The 22,551-nt window shown below is 30.7% G+C and overlaps 2 protein-coding genes across 3 annotated transcripts; one reads left to right on the forward strand and one right to left on the reverse strand.

Moving 5' to 3' along the window:
• Nucleotides 1–254: 254 nt before the first annotated feature.
• On the reverse strand, nt 255–6,177 carry LOC112801733 (CLP protease regulatory subunit CLPX3, mitochondrial). The gene is made up of 15 exons (XM_025844642.3): nt 4,467–6,177; nt 4,107–4,168; nt 3,851–3,948; nt 3,634–3,713; nt 3,403–3,453; nt 2,969–3,043; nt 2,816–2,893; nt 2,620–2,676; nt 2,467–2,537; nt 2,248–2,347; nt 1,990–2,094; nt 1,609–1,671; nt 1,345–1,467; nt 1,083–1,235; nt 255–934 (listed from the first exon to the last, which is right to left on the reverse strand). The coding sequence occupies exons 1-15, from the start codon at nt 5,520–5,522 to the stop codon at nt 860–862; spliced, it is 2,247 nt and encodes a 748-aa protein (XP_025700427.1). The 5' UTR covers nt 5,523–6,177; the 3' UTR covers nt 255–859.
• A 7,747-nt stretch (nt 6,178–13,924) lies between these two features.
• On the forward strand, nt 13,925–18,214 carry LOC112801735 (uncharacterized). 2 transcript variants are annotated; one of them, XM_025844644.3, is made up of 3 exons: nt 13,931–14,155; nt 14,349–14,434; nt 15,115–18,214. In XM_025844644.3, the coding sequence occupies exon 3, from the start codon at nt 15,279–15,281 to the stop codon at nt 17,673–17,675; it is 2,397 nt and encodes a 798-aa protein (XP_025700429.1). In that variant the 5' UTR covers nt 13,931–14,155; nt 14,349–14,434; nt 15,115–15,278; the 3' UTR covers nt 17,676–18,214. The 2 variants fall into 2 exon arrangements, with proteins under 2 accessions (XP_025700430.1, XP_025700429.1); XM_025844645.3 differs by lacking the exon at nt 14,349–14,434 and having other exon boundaries at nt 13,925–14,155.
• The last annotated feature ends 4,337 nt before the right edge of the window (nt 18,215–22,551 follow it).

The following is a 22,551-nucleotide window of genomic DNA, read 5'->3' on the forward strand; positions in this document are numbered from 1 at the left end:
TTAGTATGAACTTTGATGCAGTAATAATGTTCACCTGAGACTGCAGTTCTGTTAGATTTTACCTTTTGACAAGGAACTTATTACTTATCTCTAATTTTTATGTTAGGTTTTACATATTCTTAGTTGGTTTCTTGGAATTATAGGTAAATCACATCTTCTATAAAAACTACTTAATATCATGCCTTCAAGGGTGTTTATATCAAATTCCATCAAAATGAAAAATATAAGAATATGTAAAGTAGAGACCATGCTTGTTTGATGCAATAAATGATGTCAATTGGATAAGATGAGTATCATGTAAAAGTTAACAGATTGTATTTTGGTACAATTTATAGTACAATTGGATAACTCATGGACTATACAAACATCTTGCATCCCATTTTTGGTTATCATCAAAATCCATTCAAATAGACTTGTCACAAGACATCAAGTTAGCATGAGAATAAAACATTAGCTGAATTATTTTTGAAACTTGTTCCCATATACATAAAAAATAAGGGAATGGCTTCAACAACAAAAGGGAAAAAAAGGAAAAATGATATGACATAAAGAACCAGAATCAATAGAGCCTTTCAGTCATCCTTTGATCTCTGTTGACACCAGCAAGAGAGAAAATGTCTTCAATCACAACATTCACACTCCCTCATAAACCAATTGATACTTTGTATAATGTGCTGCCTAAATTAGCAATGCTACACTACACCTTTCTTTTCCCTTTTTTTTTTCCTTCCTATCAAGTGAACTTAAACCAGTAGCTATGCTGTTATACAAGGGGATAATTACAGCAAATTTTCAAATGTGATCTTTACAAAATAACAATGGTAAATTATACACTATATATTTATGGTTAACTATAATATTACAAGCTCATGGCCCTTGATGAAAGCTCTGAATCTCCATCTTGTGAGTCTGATTCAGCTAAGTTAACATTTTCCTGAAAAACATCAGACAAATTGGATTAAAGCTTCCTACTATAATATAATTGTGTCCGAAAATAACTGTAGAATATTCAACATTATATGCATCTGAGAAAATAGAATGGTGATTTTGAAGTATCTTTGCTTCTTAAGATAAGTTCATACCTGTGAATCCTTCATCTTAGCGAGGTATTTCTCCAAAGCATTGTCTCCACGAAGAATTTTTCCTCCACATCCAGGGGCGTTTATTGATCCTACTGACTCTTCATCAACAACTACTGCATCGATTCGTTCATCTCCGGTCTTAAGTTCTGGAACCTGTTCCATGCAAGTATTGAATGAATTAGTTGAAAAACCATAGAGGTGGTGATAGGTTTATATACTTGAAGATACTTAGATATCCAAACACAAACAGACTGATTCGTACCTCAAACATTGTGTCGGTTAAAATACTTTCGAGTAGAGCTCTTAAACCTCTGGCACCGGTATTTTTGGCCATTGCTTTCTGTGCAATCAGTCTGAGAGCTTTATCTGTGAAGTGTAGCTTTACCTGAAGTGTAGGAGTGAAGTTAGAAACAAACTGACCTCTCTTAGTGTGCATATCTTAACTACTCACTTCCATTCATAATTGAATGCATGAATAGAGAATAGACACAGACAAAACAGGTCCATTTGTTAGAGAGATGCTTACATCATTCATGCTGAATAATTTCTTGTACTGCTTTCCAAGAGCATTCTTTGGTTCTGATAGGACCTGTAAATGCAAAATAACTTATATATATAAGTAAAGGTATAATTCTTTCCTCAAGTAGGCTTGCGAATTTTCAGTTACAATTAAGCATTCCACATGACAGGAAGTCTAAACTCAACTAATTAAGCTTATGCATCATGCTTTAAACAGCATATAGAATTTTGTTATAAAGAATAAATTTCATGATAGTACTCTCGAAATGAAGGCTTATTATTGGCTTCAGGAGGCTGAAAATGCCAAAAGGGTTCTAACTTGGAGCACTAAAGTGAGTGAAATCAGAAAAGACTATGATCAAAGACAACATAAACAATGAATGAATACCAGCATAAGTTGCTCTTCAGTTAAAGCTGTCAAGCTCACTAAGATGGGAAATCGTCCAATAAACTCTGGTATGAGACCATATGCAATAAGATCGGAACTCTCCACCTGAAAATTATTAAAATCAACTTATAGAATAATTTTGAAAGTTGTTGGCTATGAAAATTTCATTATTGATTGCTCAAGTGTCTTATCTATTGACATGCTCTTCTGGAAAATAATGTGTGTAGTTTACATTCAGTAATAAGACTCGATTCTCACCGACTCAAGTAAAGATGATGTTAGTACAGCATCAATTATTCCACCAGCTCTCATGTTGGCACGAACTGGGGCTCCAAAACCAATAGAAGAATCTTGCCGTCTGGTTTATTCGTTAAATAATGAAGTTAATTAATAATCTGGAAGAAATCAATATGTATGCAAAGCATCTCCGATCTGTGAGCAGATATTTTTGTAATACAATGGTACAAAGGATTTTACCTCTCTGAAATTGTCTTTTCAAGATCAATAAATGCTCCGCCACAAATGAAAAGAATATTCTTTGTGTCCATCTGCATATTCACCAAAGAATGAATGAAAGTTAATTTAAATGGGAAGGAATGATAAGGTGTTATTCTTTCCAAAACAACATACCTGTATGTTATCACCCCGCGGATGCTTCCTAGCCCCTTTCTCAGGAACATTTACTATCTAGACAATAAGAAATCATTCCAAGTTTAGGATTAAGGTCAAGATATAAGGCTTGCTAATAACAGCAGGACCGTGCATAGTGAACAACGAGTACATTTAGCGAAACTCAGTAGAAAGCCAAAAAAACTCATTTACTTACAGTTCCTTCAAGCATTTTTAATAATGCCTGCTGAACACCCTCGCCAGAAACATCCCGGCTGATATTTAAGCTCTCAGCCTGTAACATATATCAGAACATTTAACATCTATAGGATCAGAAATAACAAACACGGGAAACTAATTTGCCAATAACCTTCTTAGTTATCTTGTCAACTTCATCAATGTAAATTATCCCTTGTTGAGCTGCTGCAACATTGAAGTCTGCTGCCTACATGGAAAATGTAACCACTTCAACGATGAGGAGACGTGTACAACTAGAAACATTATGTCTGAAAATATCTAAAACAAAGAAAGAAGATGGCACAATGCAACGAGCTTCCACTATTGTAGGGGTGTGAAATGTATGAAACAATTACTATGATTGGAACCCCACATCTTATATGTCAAGGAAAATTAAAATCTCTTTAGTGATACTGCCAGAAAGAATGCAAACCCCTAAGAGGATCGATATGTATGATCCAGAGTAGAGAATCTATATATACACATATTGAATCCTCATTTCAAACTTCAAATCAATGAACATCTTTTATGTGGACAAGAAACTTTTCCGCAGAGCAATGCACATACCGCAAGTAGTTTGTACAGTATTGATTCGACATCTTCTCCAACATAACCAGCCTGCAATTAGAATTTTTCCTATTGTTAGGTCAAAAACAATGAGGTTCTGTCTTAGTGAAAATTGATTGCATCAAGCCCAGCATACCAAATACGTCTATATCATTCCCACAAGTGAAAGGCACATTTGAATGCTTAGTTTGCCAAATTCTAACATGACCTAATCAATGAGTGCATACTTGCCTGTGTTAAGGTTGTTGCATCAGCAATGACAAACGGAACATTCACAAATCTAGCTAGTGTTTTCGCGAGTAGCGTCTTCCCTAATTGATGAAAGTTCGTTAGCATAGCATGGTAGATATGTTCTAATTTCATATATCAAAATGAAAAAAAGGCAGCAATGTAGATGACAATAATTATCATTTTACAATTAAATGGGGGAGGGGGGGAAGTGGTTTACCTGATCCTGTTGGACCCATGAGAAGAACATTACTCTTTTCTAGCTCAACATTATCGTCATCATCTAACCCCTCTGAAACTCCAGGATCTGCCCCTGACCTAGTGTTGAAATTCACCAATTCATTCAACCATGGCAAAGAGATAACGAAAAAGACTATACTATGAGATTTTCGGTTTGGAAATTCCAAATATGTTTATGATTCTTTCCTTTCCAAATTCAAAATATGAAAATGAAAAAGGACATTGCAAGAACTAACCCTTTCTGCAAAGTGGAGTGGTATATTCTTTTATAGTGGTTATAAACAGCTACAGAAAGCACCTTCATCAGAAACATAAACCATTAATGAGGCCACAGTCAAAAGCCAAAAGTTAAAATAGTACATTTACATCAACTAACACACTAGGCCCTTCTTTTCATGGGATCAAAACTAAGAAAATGATGAAGACATTACTGACATATTTATATGCAAAAAAGTTTTCTTTCTATTCATTCTGCTTAGCCAATGATTCAAAAAGGGAGCAAATACACACCATTGCTAATTACTATGCCAAAAATCAAATATATCTCTGAAAACAAAACCGGATTAAAATCAGAAACTAATGTTAATTGAGGATACCTTCTTAGCTCTCTCTTGTCCAATTACAAACTTGTCAAGTCCCTTACAAATCTCCTTTGGGGATGGCAAATCCTTACCCAAATTAGACCCTCCCCAAGAAGTCTTTTCTTCATTTCCGCCACCTCCACCTCTACCGCCAGAGCCACCTTCCCGGGACCCCGGAGCACGGATATTCATCCCATGCATGAAAGGCGGCCCTGGAGGATTATGAACAGCCAAACCATTCACATTGTTACCACCTGGTGGTGGAGGCCATACCTCAGGTGGCTCCCCACTATTACCACCACCACCACCATTGTAGGACCTTAAAGTGTCCCACAATGAAGCCTCAAGCCAGCTACCACCACCACCATTCTTAGAACCATAATCTTCACCATCACCACCACCATGACCACTACTATTTCCACCACCCTCTTTACCACCACCAACATTCTTCCCATGTGTGATCCTCCTAGAAGATTGAGATTTGCCACTGCCATTGCCATTGCCATTGCCATTGCTGCCACTATTAGTTACCCTCCCAATCTCCACAAAGGTACCTTGCAATGGTGAAGTGCTGAAAGGTTTAAAGTAATAAGCGGTTTTGCAAGTTGGACACAGATTCACCGCTTGGTAACCAGCACTACCACCTTCTCCACCACCATTCACAGGAACATGTAGCGCCAAACTCGAACCAGAACCTGAATCAGAATCAGAAGCTGATGTGGTCGGAAAATGGCGATTGGAGAATACGAGGTTCATGTCCTTGCTGCAACGCGGGCAGTTTGCCTCTGCCCGAATCTTCCGGATCGGGTTGTCATCGGATCCACCCCGGTCCCATTTGTACCGCTCCTGAACTCCGACGAGTGCCTCCCGCCGGCGATGATGTCCGACCCCGCCAGTGATGTGGATATGGTGATTCAGATGGGTCGAGATTGGGCGCACACGGTTGAATCGGTAATTCAAACCGGTTCGGTTCCGAATTCGGGTCATGTTAACCGGAGAATCGACCAAATGGGTGTCGGAGAGTGACGCCACTTCCTTCACCTTCTTCCATCTCGAGAAGATTCGTGACATGGATGTTGAATTTTGATTGATTGAAACACCAAAAAAATTTAAAAAAAAAATAAAAATAGTAACTTTGGGATTATACTAACAAAACAATCACAGAATTGAAGTTCGTAGAGTAATGTTTTCGATGGAATTGCATTTGTTTCAAGGACCCAATTGAGAAAAGATTGCAGCTTTGGATCTATGCATCTGAATTATATAGTGGGTATGAATTTGAGTTGTTGAAGAGAGAGAGAGAGGATGAAGGGAGAGGATTGAGCAATAAGATAGAGTTGAGGAGTGTTTCTCGGTGAAGCGAAAGAAATGGTGTGTGAAAAATGAAAGAGAGAGAGAGATAGATACAACGATAGATATAACGCGCACACACATAACATACACTTGTCTTTTTCTCAGTTGTTGAGGGTAAGTGGGTGATGCTTATTTTTTATGTGATCTGAATTCTGAAGCAGTTAAAAAGAAAAAAGAAAAAACTGAAACCGGTTACTTGCTTCTCATCTGTGAATCTGTGTGTGGTATGTTACTTTTTTTTTTTTTTGCTAATTTTTTGACAACTTTGACCATATCCTATTTTTGTTCCTTCTAAGTCACACATTGCTTCCTTTTCTGTGCTTCTTTCTTTTACTATCATAGATAGATTAGAGGAACTTGCCATTTTGCAGCCATAACCGCTTTCTTTTTTTGCTTTTTATGGTGGTCATACCATAATCCAATACACAATCAGATTTAAAGTGATGTCATCTAGATCAACACCCGTCCGATTTTAATAGAAATCAAACACCACGATATGGATTTAATTCTATTATTTAAATAAGTAATTAATCTTTTCAATATTTTTTATTAATTTAAAAAAAGATTTTAACAATTTTTTTTAATAAAAAAAACACTACTCATTATAAAAGATAGAACAAACTCTACAAAATAGTGATTTACTTTACATTTATATTTATAAATATTTGATATTTTTAAGTATTTTTTAAACTCAATCTACGAAAAATTTATCTAAAATTCATACTAATTTAAGTATTCAAATTTTTTGGAGATATCTCCACGAAACATATAGTATTAGTGTATTAATAAGAATTAATATGAATATTAATTTATTTTTTATTTATTAAATATAATAAAATATTATGAATTTATATATAACAAAAAGTATTTTAAAAAATAAAATTGTATATCAATTTTTTTATTTTCCCATTTCATATGACATATGTCGTTCAATTATATATAGTTTTGTAATTAATAAAATATATATTTATTATTTATGAATTTTTTTTAGTTAAAATACAAAAATATCAAAATAATTTACACGCAATATTAACTCATTTAAGAAAATTTTGGATACCAACTCATAAGGTAGTTTGGACAATAGCATTTATTTATCATCGTATAACATTGCGTGTCAATTTTCTCATGTACGTTCGTATTCAATGACCTTTTATAGTTGTGATTTTGCGTAGGATGACAATCAATCATAGATAGTTGGATACTATTGTAAAATGATTTAATTGGCAGTCTGATTTTGAGATATCACTTCTAGTTCTGTCACGAATAATTGTCTGCTTGATCCAAGAAAAACAAAATTTTCCGGAAAAAAAAAAGTCATATTAAAAAAAAAAAAAGATTTTTGAATTGGGTAAATGCCTTTTCATAATCTATTTAAGAACAGTTAATTTTATCTGGCAGTTTTATAGAAAATAAAAATTTATATGCAGTCAACTAAAGTTGATAGTTAAAAGGCATGAAAATAATAAAATAATTTAATTGATTTGATAAAAATTTTATTCTGCACATAAATTTTTACTTTTTGATATAAAATGTCATTAATGTACTTCTTTGGTCAATAATCATGACACAACTTTATTATTTTCATTTACTATTTGGTGTGTGTTTGGATTACAGTTTGTAAACGGGAGTTTGAATAAAATTGATTTTGCAAATTTGATTTTGATGAAAAGTAAGTTTGTGTTAAGTGATTTATGTTTGGCAATATTTATATCAAAATGGATTATAGTAAAATAAATGTTGTTTGGATTACACTATTTAATAATCATTTTTGTATATTATTTTAATTTAGATATTTGAATAGATCTTATTAATTAATTCTATAATAAAATTAATATTTATACACAAATAAAAATAATATATAAAAATTGGCAAAATATACTTTTAATTAAAACTAACAAAATATAAATTTTAGAGAATACTAAGAATAATAAAAAAATTAAATATTTATCTTGGTAGTAATTGAAATAAATTAAAAAAATTTTATGATATTTTTTATATAGTATATTTTTAGTACTCTTAGTACTCTTTTTTAGCATGTTATAATTTTTTGTTATTATTATTTACAAATAATTTTTTTGTTTAATTTACTTTCTTAATAGGATCAATATATTATATTATAAAAAAATAAAAATAATACAAAAAAAATTATAATTATAAAAGTGTATAATATCAAATAAATAATTAATAAAAAATAGTAAATAATAGAAAAAGATAATTCATATAAACAAAAATAATATAAATAATACAATAGTATGCATAAAGGATAAAATTGGTAAAAGATAAATAAAGATTAAGTATTGATGGCTAAAGTTCGTTAGTGAAACGCAGAAGCTTAAAATTGTTGCTTCTTGAAAACGTGGTTTTGAATGTAAAATCACTTCTGCGTTCATGAATAAAAAATTTGCCAAACCAAAAATTGCAGCTTTCAAGATATCTAAGCGTACTTCTTCTCTTTGAACGTGGTTGCCAAACACACCCCAATCTTCGCTGTATTTTAAATAGATAAGTTAAAAAATGGTTAATGATCAAATTAATTTTTAAAAAGATAAAATATTTTTTAAATTTATCTTTAAAAGATTTTTTTAATTAAATTGATCCTTAAAAAATTACAAATTAATCATATATGTCTTTTAGTTACTTCACTCATAATTTTCGTCAATAATTGACGATATAAAATATTAATTGATAGCATACATGACACATAACATGTTCAATTAGACGTTAACTAAATATGTTTACAAAAATCTATCAATTTAGTCACTAAGTCATATTAGGAATAGAATTTTTGTAATTGAAAAAAATGACTAAATTAATAAATTTTCATAAAAATATTTAATCAATATCCAATTAGACATATCAGGTATTATATATGTTATCAATTAATGTTTTATAACATCAATCTTTAAAAATAAATTGTTAATGAAGTAACTGGAAGACAAATATAATTAATTCACAATTTTTAAATAACTAATTTAATTGAAAAAATCTTTTAAAATCAAATTTAAAAAATATTTTATCTTTTCAAAACTAATTTAATTATTAATCCATTAAAAAAACACCAAAATTTATCATTTTTACACTTCTAATATTGTTCAAAATATCAAATTAGGAATATAAGCATGTATCCAATAGAAACATATATATATACAAACTTATAAACAAATTAAAAATATAACACTGAAAATCACAAAAATGATACAACAACTTTGGTCTACCGGGTCAAATTGTCCTATCCTAACAGAACTCACCAAATAAACGAGATAGATTTAATAGACTTTTTTTTTTCCAAAAACTTAATAAGTTAAAAATTAATTCGTTCTAAATTTGAGTTTTATTTAAAAATTTGTCATTAATTAATAATTATTAATCAATATATTACTGTATGTATAAAATAAAATTTAAATTTTTAATATTTATTTAAATAAATTAATAAACTAACTATACTAAATTAATTTAAATTAGTTAATTTATTCTGCTAATGTTTTTTGTGACGGATTAAGTGAATTGATCCAATAAAACTAGTCTTTTTTGCTACTTTTAACTTATGATTCATATTAACGAGTTATAATTTAAATGATATAATTTTTTTATAGTCATATAAAAATTGTGGATTCAAGTTTCATTTCTAACTTTAATTAAAAAAAAAAAAACTCAGGGTGGTCCACCAGAAAATATTAATTAATATCTAGATTTATAATGTAACATGTAATATGTAATAATATATGTAATAAACTAATAATTGATAGAAGTGTAGCACAATGACAATATTAATTGCCTCACAAATGCTACATTAAAAGGGGTGCAAGTTCAACACATTTATCGGCATAAGTTCGGGTAGTCCCATTCCCTTATTCCTCATTTCCTTGGATGTGTGAGTGGGCAAATAAATAAATAAATAATAAACTATTGAAAATATATTCGAAAGATTAAAATTTTAATTAAAAAATTTTAAAAAATAAGAACAATAAAAATTTTTCAAAATATATGTTATTAGTTTGTTAAATAATACATAAAATCTAATTTTTATAAGTAACAAATAATTTATGCATTTAATTATTTTTTTATAGATATTTAAATAATTATTTAAAAAATATATGTATATGTTCAATGCAATATTTAATTCAATTTCTATAATATTTTTACTAAAATTTTGGTCATTTTGTGTAGAAATAAATTGTCAATATCAATTAATCTGGCATAAGATTTCTAACTTTAAAGATATAAAATATTAAATTTTTCTAAACGTAAGTGCAAAAATTGTCGAAATTACTATATATATATATTCTAAGAATTATCTCCTATGGTCTTCTATTATTCAATTAATATTATCTTTCATAGTTTGGTTGTTTTCAGTTTTTCTAATAAATTTTGTCAATTTTTAACACATTTTTTATAATTTATTCGATAAAAAATGGTGGTGGACCTAAGGAACTCCAAAGACTAAATTCCCATTTTGGTCCTGAGATTCATGCGATTACTCATTTTGGTCCCCGAAATTCAAAATTACCTATACTGGTCCTCCAGATTCAAGTTTTGGCACCAATATGGTCCTTCGACTCTTTCTGGTGATGATTAGGCAAATGGAGTGCTGAGATGACACCCTTCCTGTCACGTTGGACGCTGTAACGGCTAGTTAATGTAGCGAGGGTTGTATTTGTATCCAATTTAGTTCCTGTTATTAAAACTTTGTCATTATAACTCAGATAAATAATAAGATAATTAGAGTTTCATGGACTAAATTGGATACAAATACAACCCTCGCCACATTAATTAGCCGTTACAGCGTCCAACGTGACAGGAAGGGTGTCATCTCAGCACTCCATTTGCCTAATCATCACCGAAAAGAGTCGAGGGACCATATTGGTGCCAAAACTTGAATCTAGAGGACCAGTATAGGTAATTTTGAATTTCGGGGACCAAAATGAGTAATCGCGTGAATCTCAGAGGCCAAAATGGGGATTTAGTCGAACTCCAAAAGAGAATTTCTCCGACTATGAACTTGGGCGGTGAGGATGTATGGTTGTAAAAGGAAGATAGATATTAAGGATGGAATAATTTGGTATTGAGAAAATAATATATATTATGGAGGTAGAGTGATAATTCTTTCATGTTTACCATATTGAAGGGAGAAAATATGTAATTAAAAACAATAATGAATTATTGTTAAGTGAAAACAAAATTCATGCTTCATAAATGTTGATAAAATCTCTCTAAAATGGGTGGTTTGAATCATTAGAAGTACCCTACTGAAATTGCTACCACAATCAAAGTTCTGTTCGTTCCACAATCAAAATATTTATACAATGTGCACAATGAAGATTTATGAAGTATTAGAGATATAATCATTAATGTTACTTTTTTCATCAGTTGAAGCTTTTGGAATGAGTGGTATCATGACATAATATTAAAATGTTAGATCCAAAATATTTATACAATGTGTACAATGAAGATTTATGAAGTATTAGAGATATAATCATTAATGTTACTTTTTTTCATCAGTTGAAGCTTTTGAAATGAGTGGTATCATGACATAATATTAAACCGTTAGATCCAAAAAGTCAAGAGTTCGATCCTTGGTGAATTCTAAAATTAGTTTAATTTTTCGGGAAGAAATAACCCATTATTAGCGAGATCCTTTACTATTATATTTAAATCCTTTGGTAATCAATGTTGAATTTGTTACATGTCTCACTTTTATGTAATTATTACATATTAGTAATTGACTGAGCTAATTTAAATCCAAAAAAGTCAAATTAAATGAGTTAAAATTAATATAAAATATATTTGTTTTTATTATTCTTGATTCAAAAGTATTTCGTAAAAATCTAAAATAGAAGAATAACTATAATTTTAATTTAACTCTTAAAATTTTTTAATATTATAATTTTAAATGAATTAACCAATTCTAAAAAAATACTGAATAAGACGATTTTATGACGTAAATTGATTTCATATTTTATATTTTTAATTTATTCTTTTGATTTTATATAAAAAATTTTATTTTTGGACCTAAATAAATAGGACTGACTTATAATTAATTTGGATTGATTGATTAGTTAATTTATTGATCTACTTAAACAAGTGTCAAATTGAATTTTATTTTGTGTATGTAATAAATTATTGACCAACAAATTAATCCTTAAATAGAATTTAGAACAATAATAAATTAGTCTTTGACCAGTTAAATTGAAGAATATAGTCATAAATTAAAAAAAAATTGGCCAATTTATTTTAATACTTTTATTGAGCATTAGCAAAATCCAAAATAATGTTAAGGTTAAAAAGAAAGAATTTAATTTTAATGCATTGTCAGTATCAAGTAATTTTACACGTGCATTCAACTATACAACGTTATATCAATAAAAATAACTACTTTTTATATTAACGACGTGAATAATCATAAAAAAACGGATATAATTGTACAACTGTATAAAATGTTTTACATTATCAGTGTATTAAAATTAAATAATAACTCAATAAAAGTCGAGGTGACAATGAGTAAAATAGAATAGGATTTAAACTCAACTTTAATTTTATTTGATAGTTAATTTTTTAACTAAAAACTCAATTACACCTTTTCTCGCGAATTTATAACATGCCAACCCTAATCACATCTACTTTCAACTTGTGAGTATATCTTACATGTGAGTCATAAATAAAATGTAATATTCAATAATTTGATGAGATATTAAAATTATAATTTAGTATCTATATAAATAAAGCGTTAAATTTTCAATTAAAAATATTAAATTAATGGTTAAAGACTTTTTATATAAATAAATTTCTTTTTATTTAATCCTCACTCCTAGCAATATATATATAGGATGTGGATTAGTCAAATAGGATTGAATCTCAATCCGTATTTTATTTAAGTCACAAATTAATCATTCTATACTCAATTTTATTTAAAATAAATCGGATTGATAACTTTATGGAGAAGACAAAATTGTTTCAAGTACCGACAGAATTAGAGGCGCCTCTTGTTTCAAAGAAGGAGAGCGGGTTATTCACATTTTATTTGATGGTCAAAGGCGAATTGGAAGCTAAACAGTGGTAATTCTAAGGATTGGATTCTCCGAAGAAAAATAGAGATATCTCCTACGTTACCCGAACTATGCGTAAGTAGCGACGTAATTTCATAGAGTCATTCGGTTTGAATACTACATGAAGAACATAAGCCAGATGAAGGATGTCCTTATAGATCTGACATTAATCCTCTTATACCTGGGTCGAATTGGATATCCAAAGATAGGCTACTATTAGGGTGTACATGGATTGTGTAAAGTCGGGCTTGCTTTGATCTAGACCCGATTCTAAATCATGATCGGGTCTATTTTTGAAATCCTTACCCAGCCTTAGACCCGGTAAAATTTTACTACTTTCGAATCACACTAAAATCGGGTCCAAACCGGTAAAGTCCGAATCTTGATAAACTTTATGTCAAAAAATTATGATATACTTATTTATAAAGAAGAAAAAACATATTTGTTATCGAAAAATTGATATCCATATTTGAACTTAAATTTATTTATAAATTATAATTTTATGTTTTTTTTTATCTATTTTCTAATTAAACAAGTGTGATTAAAAATAAAATAATAAACTTATAATTAATATAATATAATATTAAAATTAATTTAAAATATATATACTTTTTTAATTTTCTTAGGGTGTACATGGGTCGAGTGAAGTCGGATTCATCTTAATACGGATTCGATTTTAAATAATGACTAGATCTATTTTTGAGATACTTACCCAACCCTAAATCCAATAAAATTATACCAAATTAGCTCTTAAAATACTCGAATTCAAACCGAATCTTCGGATCGAACCAGACCTTATACACTCCTGGTTACCACTAAGGACTTGTTTGGACATCATTCTAAAAATTTTTTTTGAAATAATATTTTTTAAAAAGATTTTTTACAAAAATAAAAGTAATTTTATGTTTAGATATCTTATATAAAAAAATATTTTTATCTATCAATTATATTTAAATAAAATAAAATAAAAATATTTGTTTATTATTATAAAAAATAACTTTTTTTAAAAAAAACTTTTAAAAAAATATAAAATATATTTTTTTAAAATTAATTTAATAAAGCCCAAACAACCACTAATGAATTAAAATGAAAGGTTCCACTTGCAAAGAAGCATAAACAACAAAAGCACAAGGTGGAGAAAAGAAACAAAAAAACTCAAAAAGAGAACCAAATGAACCTTCGACAACGAAAAGTGACACATAGCAGAAGAACACCCCTCTAACCCAAATTCAGACTCTCTGGAGATCAATTTAATTTCTCTCAAGTTTCTTCCAAACGATCTGCGTTTCTATCTGTATGTCTGTAACCGTAAGTAACCACCAACCATCTTCTCAGTTTTTTTCTTTATATGAATGATGTTCTGTTTTTCGCTTTAACCCTTGTAGCATCATTCAATCCTAGAGCTGCATCGTCTCTTTATTTCAATGTTTGCAATCCAAATTTTTAAACTTTTGCTCATTCTAGGGCTACCCTTTTCTTATTTTTCTCAAATTTGTTGTAGTTAATATTTAGGGTTTCAACTTCTTCGCTGGTTGAGATTGCGGTGAAAGATTGGGTATCCACCAGTTTCAAGTGCCTGAGCACTGGGTAATTTCTCATTCTGCTGTTTTACTGCTTAGTTTAGCTTAGAAAATTTTGTTCTCTATTTCCTCAGTTATAAGCTTTGTGAATTGTGATTGTGATTATGATTGTGTTCATGGGCAAGGAATAAGGTTGTGTGCTTTGTGATTACAGAAAAATAAGTTGATTATTTTTGTCTGTTTAGTTTTCATTCAGTTGCAATTACTGTTGTTATATACATACATTCCGATATGTGTCGATTCGGATTACACGTGCTAGATGCAAAGAACATGGTGGATATGAATGTAAAGCCATTCCGCTACCGTGCCGATGCTGCAAAAGCAGTAGTTCTTAAATTTTCAATCCGTTCTATTTCAATCATTTCCATAAAAAACTGGGTTATAGCCAATTAAAATATGAGAAATGCTCAAGCGCCACCAGAATTTATTGTTTTTAGCCATACTTAGAGCGCATTATTGCGCGTCCAAACATTTTTGGATACTTTGTAGAGGTCCCACACTTCAACCCTTTTTGAGCACACGTGTATAGTACCTTCTGGCCAATGAATATGTGATATTTCATGCACTCGAGCGTACCGTGAAATTACCCGAATACTATCGCTATTGTATTTTGGATTTGTCAATTCCTTAATTTACTTTGCTGTACAAGTTATTATTTCTTAATTATAATATGATTTCTTCATGTAGGGTTTGTATCCATCTTGCAATGGCGTTTCGAAGCAGAACAGGAGCTCAAACTATGTAGAATTGCTCAAGATGCCAAAATATTTTTGAATTGAGAAATGTCGGTGTTGTATTACAACAGAACACTAAGGAAGTAGACGAGAAAGTGAAGAGGGCAGGCCACAGAAATGGAGTGCAATAAGGACGAGGCAAACAGAGCTAAAGAAATTGCAGAGAGGAAGTTTAATGCAAAGGATACTTTGGGTGCAAAGAAATTTGCTTTGAAAGCTCAAAATTTGTTTCCAGATCTTGAGGGCATTCCTCAGATGTTAGCAACACTTGATGTCTATATTTCTGCCGAGCGTAAAATAAATGGAGAAGCAGATTGGTATGGTGTACTCGGTGTTGACCCATTTGCCGATGATGATACAGTTAGGAAACAGTACAGGAAGCTAGCTCTTATGCTTCACCCTGATAAGAACAAGTCTGTTGGTGCAGATGGGGCCTTTAAACTTATTTCAGAGGCGTGGAGTTTACTATCAGATAAGTCTAGAAGGGCAGCATATGATGAGAAGAGAAAAACAAAAGCCGGGAAAGTTTCATCGAAGTTTGGAGGTTCATCAGCAGCAACAGGGGCTAATGGCAGTTACAATTTTGCTAAGACTGCCCCTTCAAGTGCAAGGACTCAGAAGAATACTACGAAAGAACACTCCTCATCTTCTACCCATAAGCCAAAAGGAAATACATTTTGGACGGTTTGCCACAGATGCAAAATGCAGTATGAGTATCTACGAGTCTATCTTAACCTTAAACTCTTGTGTCCCAATTGCCATGAGGCATTTTTGGCTGTAGAAACTGCTCCTCCACCTTCAAGCGGTATTAGACCTGCAGCTTCATGGGACTTTTCACATCAGAAGAATCGTCAAGGACCTAATAAAAGCAAATCTCATACTGGAAAGAACATGGCAGCTCCAAACGTCGGGGCGGGGAAAAACCATAGCAATGCTGATTTCCAGTGGGCTCCATTCTCAAAAACATCTGGTGTTTCTAATGTTGCTCAAGCTGCAAGTGTTGTTCAGCAGGCCTATGATAAGGTGAAGCGAGAACGTGAGGAGGCACAAGCAGCTACCAAAAGGGAAGAGGCCTTAAGAAGGAAGCAGCATGGTTCTAAAAAGGGTTACTTCAATTCTGGTAAGAGAAAAAGGGGGGGCATGGAGGATGTCAATGGTAAGGAACCTGTAAATCGAATGGGAGTGGGAAATGGAGCAGTAGGAGCATATGCAAGAGATTTTTCCCCAGCAGAACTGCAGGATATTCTTATGGATAAAGCTAGAAAAGAAATTAGCGATAAACTCAGGGAAATTCGGTCAAATACTTTTGATAGTTTAGCTAAAGGGTGTGAGGATGGCTTCAAGAAAGCAAATGAGCAAGGTGAAAATTTTTTAGGTAACCCTGATTTGTGTACTGAAAGCAACATTGCGAAGTCAGAAGACAGAGAGAGTGGAGCCCAAGTCCTCGAGTCATTTGCAGGTACTACTACTAGTACTACCATTGCTAAAATTTTGGAAACAATGCCAATAGATGTCCCAGATCCTGATTTTCTTGATTTTGACAAGGATCGAACGGAAGGATCTTTTGGTGAAAATCAAGTATGGGCTTTGTATGACAATGATGATGGGATGCCGCGGTATTATGCGAAGATCCACAGTGTGGTTTCGCTAAATCCATTCGCGTTGCGAATCTCTTGGCTTAACTCAAACACCAATGGTGAACTGCCCCCCCTGAATTGGGTTGCTTCAGGCATTTCAAAAACTTGTGGGGATTTCAGAAGAGGCAGACATGAAATCTGTAACAACATCAATTTCTTTTCTCACAAGGTTAGGTGGAGAAAAGGTATTCATGGTGCCATCTGTATATACCCCAGGAAAGGGGATGTTTGGGCCCTTTATAGGAGTTGGTCTCCTGAATGGAATGAGCTGACATCCGACGAGGTTATACGCAAGTTTGACATGGTTGAAGTACTCGAGGATTTTAATGAAGAGTGCGGTGTAGTTGTTATTCCTCTGCTCAAAGTGGCTGGGTTCAGGGCGGTATTTCGTCACCACTCAGATCCAAAGGAAATCAGGATAATCCAGCGGGAAGAGATGTATCAGTTCTCGCATCAGGTCCCTTCGTATTTTCTAACTGGTCAAGAAGCTCCAAATGCCCCAAAGGGTTGCAGGGTGCTGGACCCAGCTGCTATTCCATCAGAATTTCTCCAGGTAATACAAACTGTGAAGGAGGAAGATGTGGTGGATAATGAGGATTGTATAATGACAGAAGCCGCAAGCAACAATGCGAAAGAAGATAATCGCGAGAAAATGATCACCGATGCGAGTAAACCCGGGGGAAATGATGAAGATATTCCGGAAATGAAAACTTTGAAAGTGGACAATGAGGGGAACAGTATAGAGGTAACAGCAAGTGAAAACATGAAAGAAGATAACTGTGAGGAAATGATCACTGATATGAGCAAAGTTGGGGAAGAAAGGGACGGAAATTATGAAGATACAGAAGAAATGGAAACTTTGAAGGAAGACAAATAGGTATAAATATTTATGTGGAAGCATGATAACAGCACGGGCTAGTAGCATGGAAACTCAAATTGATAGCCACAATTAATTTGACAAAATTAAATCAAGAATTATTTGGCACTGTGATTGGCTTAAGCAACAAACCATTCAACAATTACTGTTGAATATTGGTAAATTTTGTCAAATTATTTCTAGCTATGTACTTTTCAAATAATTGTGGTGGCATCTCAACAACATTGGTATTAATTTTTCCATTAAAAGTATTTAAATGGTTCAGCCCCAGGTCATAGCAATCAAATTATTGCAGTGATGAATCTGGTGTCCTTACAAAGTTCGTCTGAGGTCAATATTTTGTGCATAAGTCTTTGGCTTCAATTTCTAGGAATTTATTTAATTTTTGTCTTGTAAATCAGATGGTGACATGTTCATCAATATCTGTACTCATGTAATCGTTTTTAGATCCGTTAGTGATTAATTACAGTACATTACCAACTGGCTAGATATTCTTAATATTGGATCATTCAGATTAATATTATTTTTATTCTAGAATATATTACACTCATTGCATAGATTTATTAATTTTACGCAATATATACTTACTTAAATAGAAAAATGACTTGCGTAATATTGGGCATTTTCCTTGCGTAGTTTGAGTCTTTAGATTGAGAACTCATCCAGAAAACACACTCAATTTTTATACATAGAAAATTTAGAGATGAAAATAATTGCAATTTTTTTTAATATTGTTATAAAATATATTTTTGTTATTTTATCTAAACAAAATAAGATAAAGTAAAAAAAATATTAATACACAAGGGACAAATATATGAATAAAAAAAAAATGAAAGTATAAACTCTATGATTAATTTGTCCAAGATCATTCACTCATATAGACACTTCAACAATAACACAATATAACTTTATTTTATTATTTCCATAATAACATAATAATATACTAAAAAGAAGAGTAACACTACAATAATAAAGACATATCTTTACTTTATTAATTTTTCTAATAGAGAGAAAGTAAAAATTTTCAATCTAAATTTATATTAACTTATCAACTTTACTTAGAGAAGAATAATATACATACCACCTTTTTATATAGGCATGAATTCTCATAAACTATTAATTCTTAACAACTATGAGTGAATTGTAATGGAGGTGAAGAAACATGTAAAAGTCTAACCTGTTTTACTACTTAACAACGAATATGTCAACTTGTCTTACTCCTTGATAAGCATGCTTACATAATTATGATAAACTCTAGCTATAAATTTTGACTTCAAACATTGAGTCATACTTAATGAGTTTCATATAATGTTTAATTATCTTTAACTATCAACTTACTAGCAGATACTACTTGTTTTTTCCTTAAAATTTGTATGCTTTACCAATATTTATCAACTTGAATAAATAAATTTATAATTCATAAAACTTTTAGCAATCTCTAAGAATATTAATTCAACTTGATTATAGGTTAGGCTTAGTTTAATTTTCAAAAAAAATTATAAGTAAATTGACAATTAGGTTGTTTAGAATTTTGATATTGAATTAATTAGTCTCTAAAAAAAATTATTAATTACATCTTCTACGATAACAAACAATAAATATCTTATGTTTTTTTATTAATTTATTATGTAAAATTTAATGATAATACTTATGTGTACCATTAACTATAGTTATATATCTGTTTATCAAAAATCTTTACAAATACAACAATTTTTTGAAATCAAACTTCACATGTTTTATTAAAATCCGTTATAAATAGATAACTGATAGTTATATAGATACTTAGAAGATAACAAATACTTTACTTTCCAAAATAAAATCATTTTCATTCTCTTGTAAGAATAACGACATACATCCTCGTCATTATAGATAACAAAAGTACAAAACACATAAATAACTTTGTTTTATTTTACGCTATCCATAAAGGAAAGAACATAAAGAGTTTACGTATATTGTCATAAAAAATCTAATTAATGTTGTAAAACAACTAAATAAATAAGAAAGATATAATATAAAATAAAGAAGTATTGATAGAACACTCTAACATTAATATAATTAGCTCAATAAGGATTTATATATATATATAATAATATTATATGTTGTAATGTATATATATATATATATATATATATATATATATATATATATATATATATATATATATATATATATATATATATATATATAGTATCTGATAACATTTATAAAGAAATTATTTTTAACTGGATTTTTATTACAAGTCTTCTTGATAAACCTCAAATATTTTATAGTTACAACTTTGAAGTAGCAGTGAGAACTGTTAATACGTTGGTCAGCCCAGATTGTAATCCCGGTTGTAAGTCCTAGTAAGGCAGTGAATCCGTTGATTAACGAGGGTGGTCCCGTAACTCACAAAGTTCTAACCATAAAATGACTAGTTTATTGAGAACGATGAGTAGTTTAAATCTAGGGAAAAATAATTCTTTAGTGATAAAAACAGATAATGATGAAGCTTCCACTTCTGGAACTAAAAATGAATTGGAAATAGCTAAATTAGAAGAAAGTTTTCATAATTGGAATATACCTATAATAGATAAAGATAAAGTATATAAAAAGAGAAACTTCTGGGAAGGAAAAAATTATGAAATTCATATGTTAGAATATTGTAAACCAGGAACAAGTAATAATAAGATTATCACCGTCTTAGAAGAAGATAAATTGAAAGAACATAGTAGTAAAGGATATAACTTCATCCATATAGGATTAATACAAGTAGCTGTAAAACCCAATTTTAGAATAGGAATTAACCTGCCTATATTATTAACTTTAAGAGATACTAGATTCCAAAATTTTAGTGACTCATTAATAGGAATATTGGAAAGTAATTGTCATGATGGACCAGTTTTCTTTAATTGTTACCCAAATTATGCTATGAATTTAAAAAATGAATACACCTGGCAAGCATTAAAATTACAAGTAAGATCTGATGAGACAATTATAAATGAGAAATATGATCCATTCGAAATAATCTATAGAATATATTATAAGATTACTAAGGTTAATTATGACTTTAAAGCTTTAAGACAATCCTCAAAAGAAGAAACGATAATCATGCATGCAAATCTAAAAAGATCTAATATACAAACACCTAGAAGATTAAGACATGAAGAATTAAAAAGTAAAATGCCTGAAGAATGGGTAATACCTGATGGTATTGAAGAACCACAAATACAAAATACTAGGATAAGAGAAATAATAAGAGAAGGTCCTGATATTAGAATCAGGATGAATAGATCCCACTCATTAAGAATTCCTGATAATGTTGAAACTATTAGCCATAGAAATTCTATAGATAATTCATCAATAGGAAATATCGATGATATTGTAGGAATTGACAACAGAAGGCCACATATAGCCACTGCTGTATATAAATCACCTTCAGAATTTGATCCAAGAGAATCACAAGTTATGACAGTGATTATAAAGGAAGAACCATTTGAGATTGATAAAGAGTGGATAAGACAAGATTTTAATGCTGATTATAATAAACCCCTAAGAGATTGGTATTTCACCAACCATTCAGAAAATGAGGTCATTAGACTAAGAGAACTATTCTATGATTTTATGAAAGAAAATAGGATTAGTTTGTTCTTCTTTGATTGGTACGTAAATTATTACTCCAAACCCGACAAGAAATTATGTCCTTTAACAAAACCAACTATTGTTTGGAAAACAAGCTCAGGATCAGTAATAGAATCTGAATATCCTCCTAAAGAAACTATTAAAATACCAATAGGAAAAGACTTAGAAGTTGAAGCAACACCCTATAAAGATAGTAATGCAGATGGAAACGTAGAGAAAAGAGATATTAAGAAATTACATCAACAATTAAACTTTACTAATACCATGTTAGATATAATGAAAAATCAGTTAGGAAGAATGGAAAATATGAAAAAAGTTATTAAGGTAGAAAAACCCATAGAAAAACCTATATATAAATTACAAAGTTTAGATAATATTACCTTAAAATCTAAAGTAGAAACAGAAGTTGAAGAATTAAAAGAGAAACTTAGGAGTATTAGCCTAGAAAAATTAACAATTAATACATTACAAAAGGAAGAAGAATTAGAACTAAATAAAATATCCTATAAAAGAGATTATCCTAAAACCAGAAATTATTATCCTAGACCATCCCCAGTAGATGTAGGTCTAGAAGAGAGAACACAATTAGTACAAAATAGTTTTTCAGGATCAGACTTAGTAGAATGGAATATAGATGGATTAAGTGAACAAGCCATTTTAGATCAAATGTGTAATATGACTATGGCTGCAACTGCCTATAAGATGAGAAAGGCTTCTGATAGAGAAGCAGCAATCATGATAACCCAAGGATTTACAGGACAATTAAAAGGTTGGTGGGATAATTTTCTCAGCGTCCAAGAAAAAGAATTAATTATTAATAGTATTAAACAAGAAGATCAATCACCAGACGCTACATCCACATTAATATACACTATTATTAAAAATTTTGTAGGAGATCCCAGTATTTTTAAAGATAGGATACATACTCAATTAATGAATTTAAGATGTCCAACCATGTCTGATTACAGATGGTATAAAGATGTTTTTATGTCAAAAGTTATGATAAGAGATGATGCACATGCGCCTTTCTGGAAAGAAAGATTCGTAGCAGCCTTACCAAAATTATTCTCTGAAAAAGTATTACAAAAACTACAAACACAGTTTGGGACCCAGATTCCCTATAATTCATTAACTTTTGGACAATTGCATAATATAATAGTACAAACAGGTATAGAAGTATGCACAGATACCAAGATACAACAAAAAATAAAACAAGAAAGTATCACGGGTAAAAGAGAGCTTGGCACTTTTTGTT

Source organism: Arachis hypogaea, chromosome 5 (genome assembly GCF_003086295.3).
Source record: "Arachis hypogaea cultivar Tifrunner chromosome 5, arahy.Tifrunner.gnm2.J5K5, whole genome shotgun sequence".
Lineage (NCBI taxonomy): Eukaryota > Viridiplantae > Streptophyta > Magnoliopsida > Fabales > Fabaceae > Arachis > Arachis hypogaea.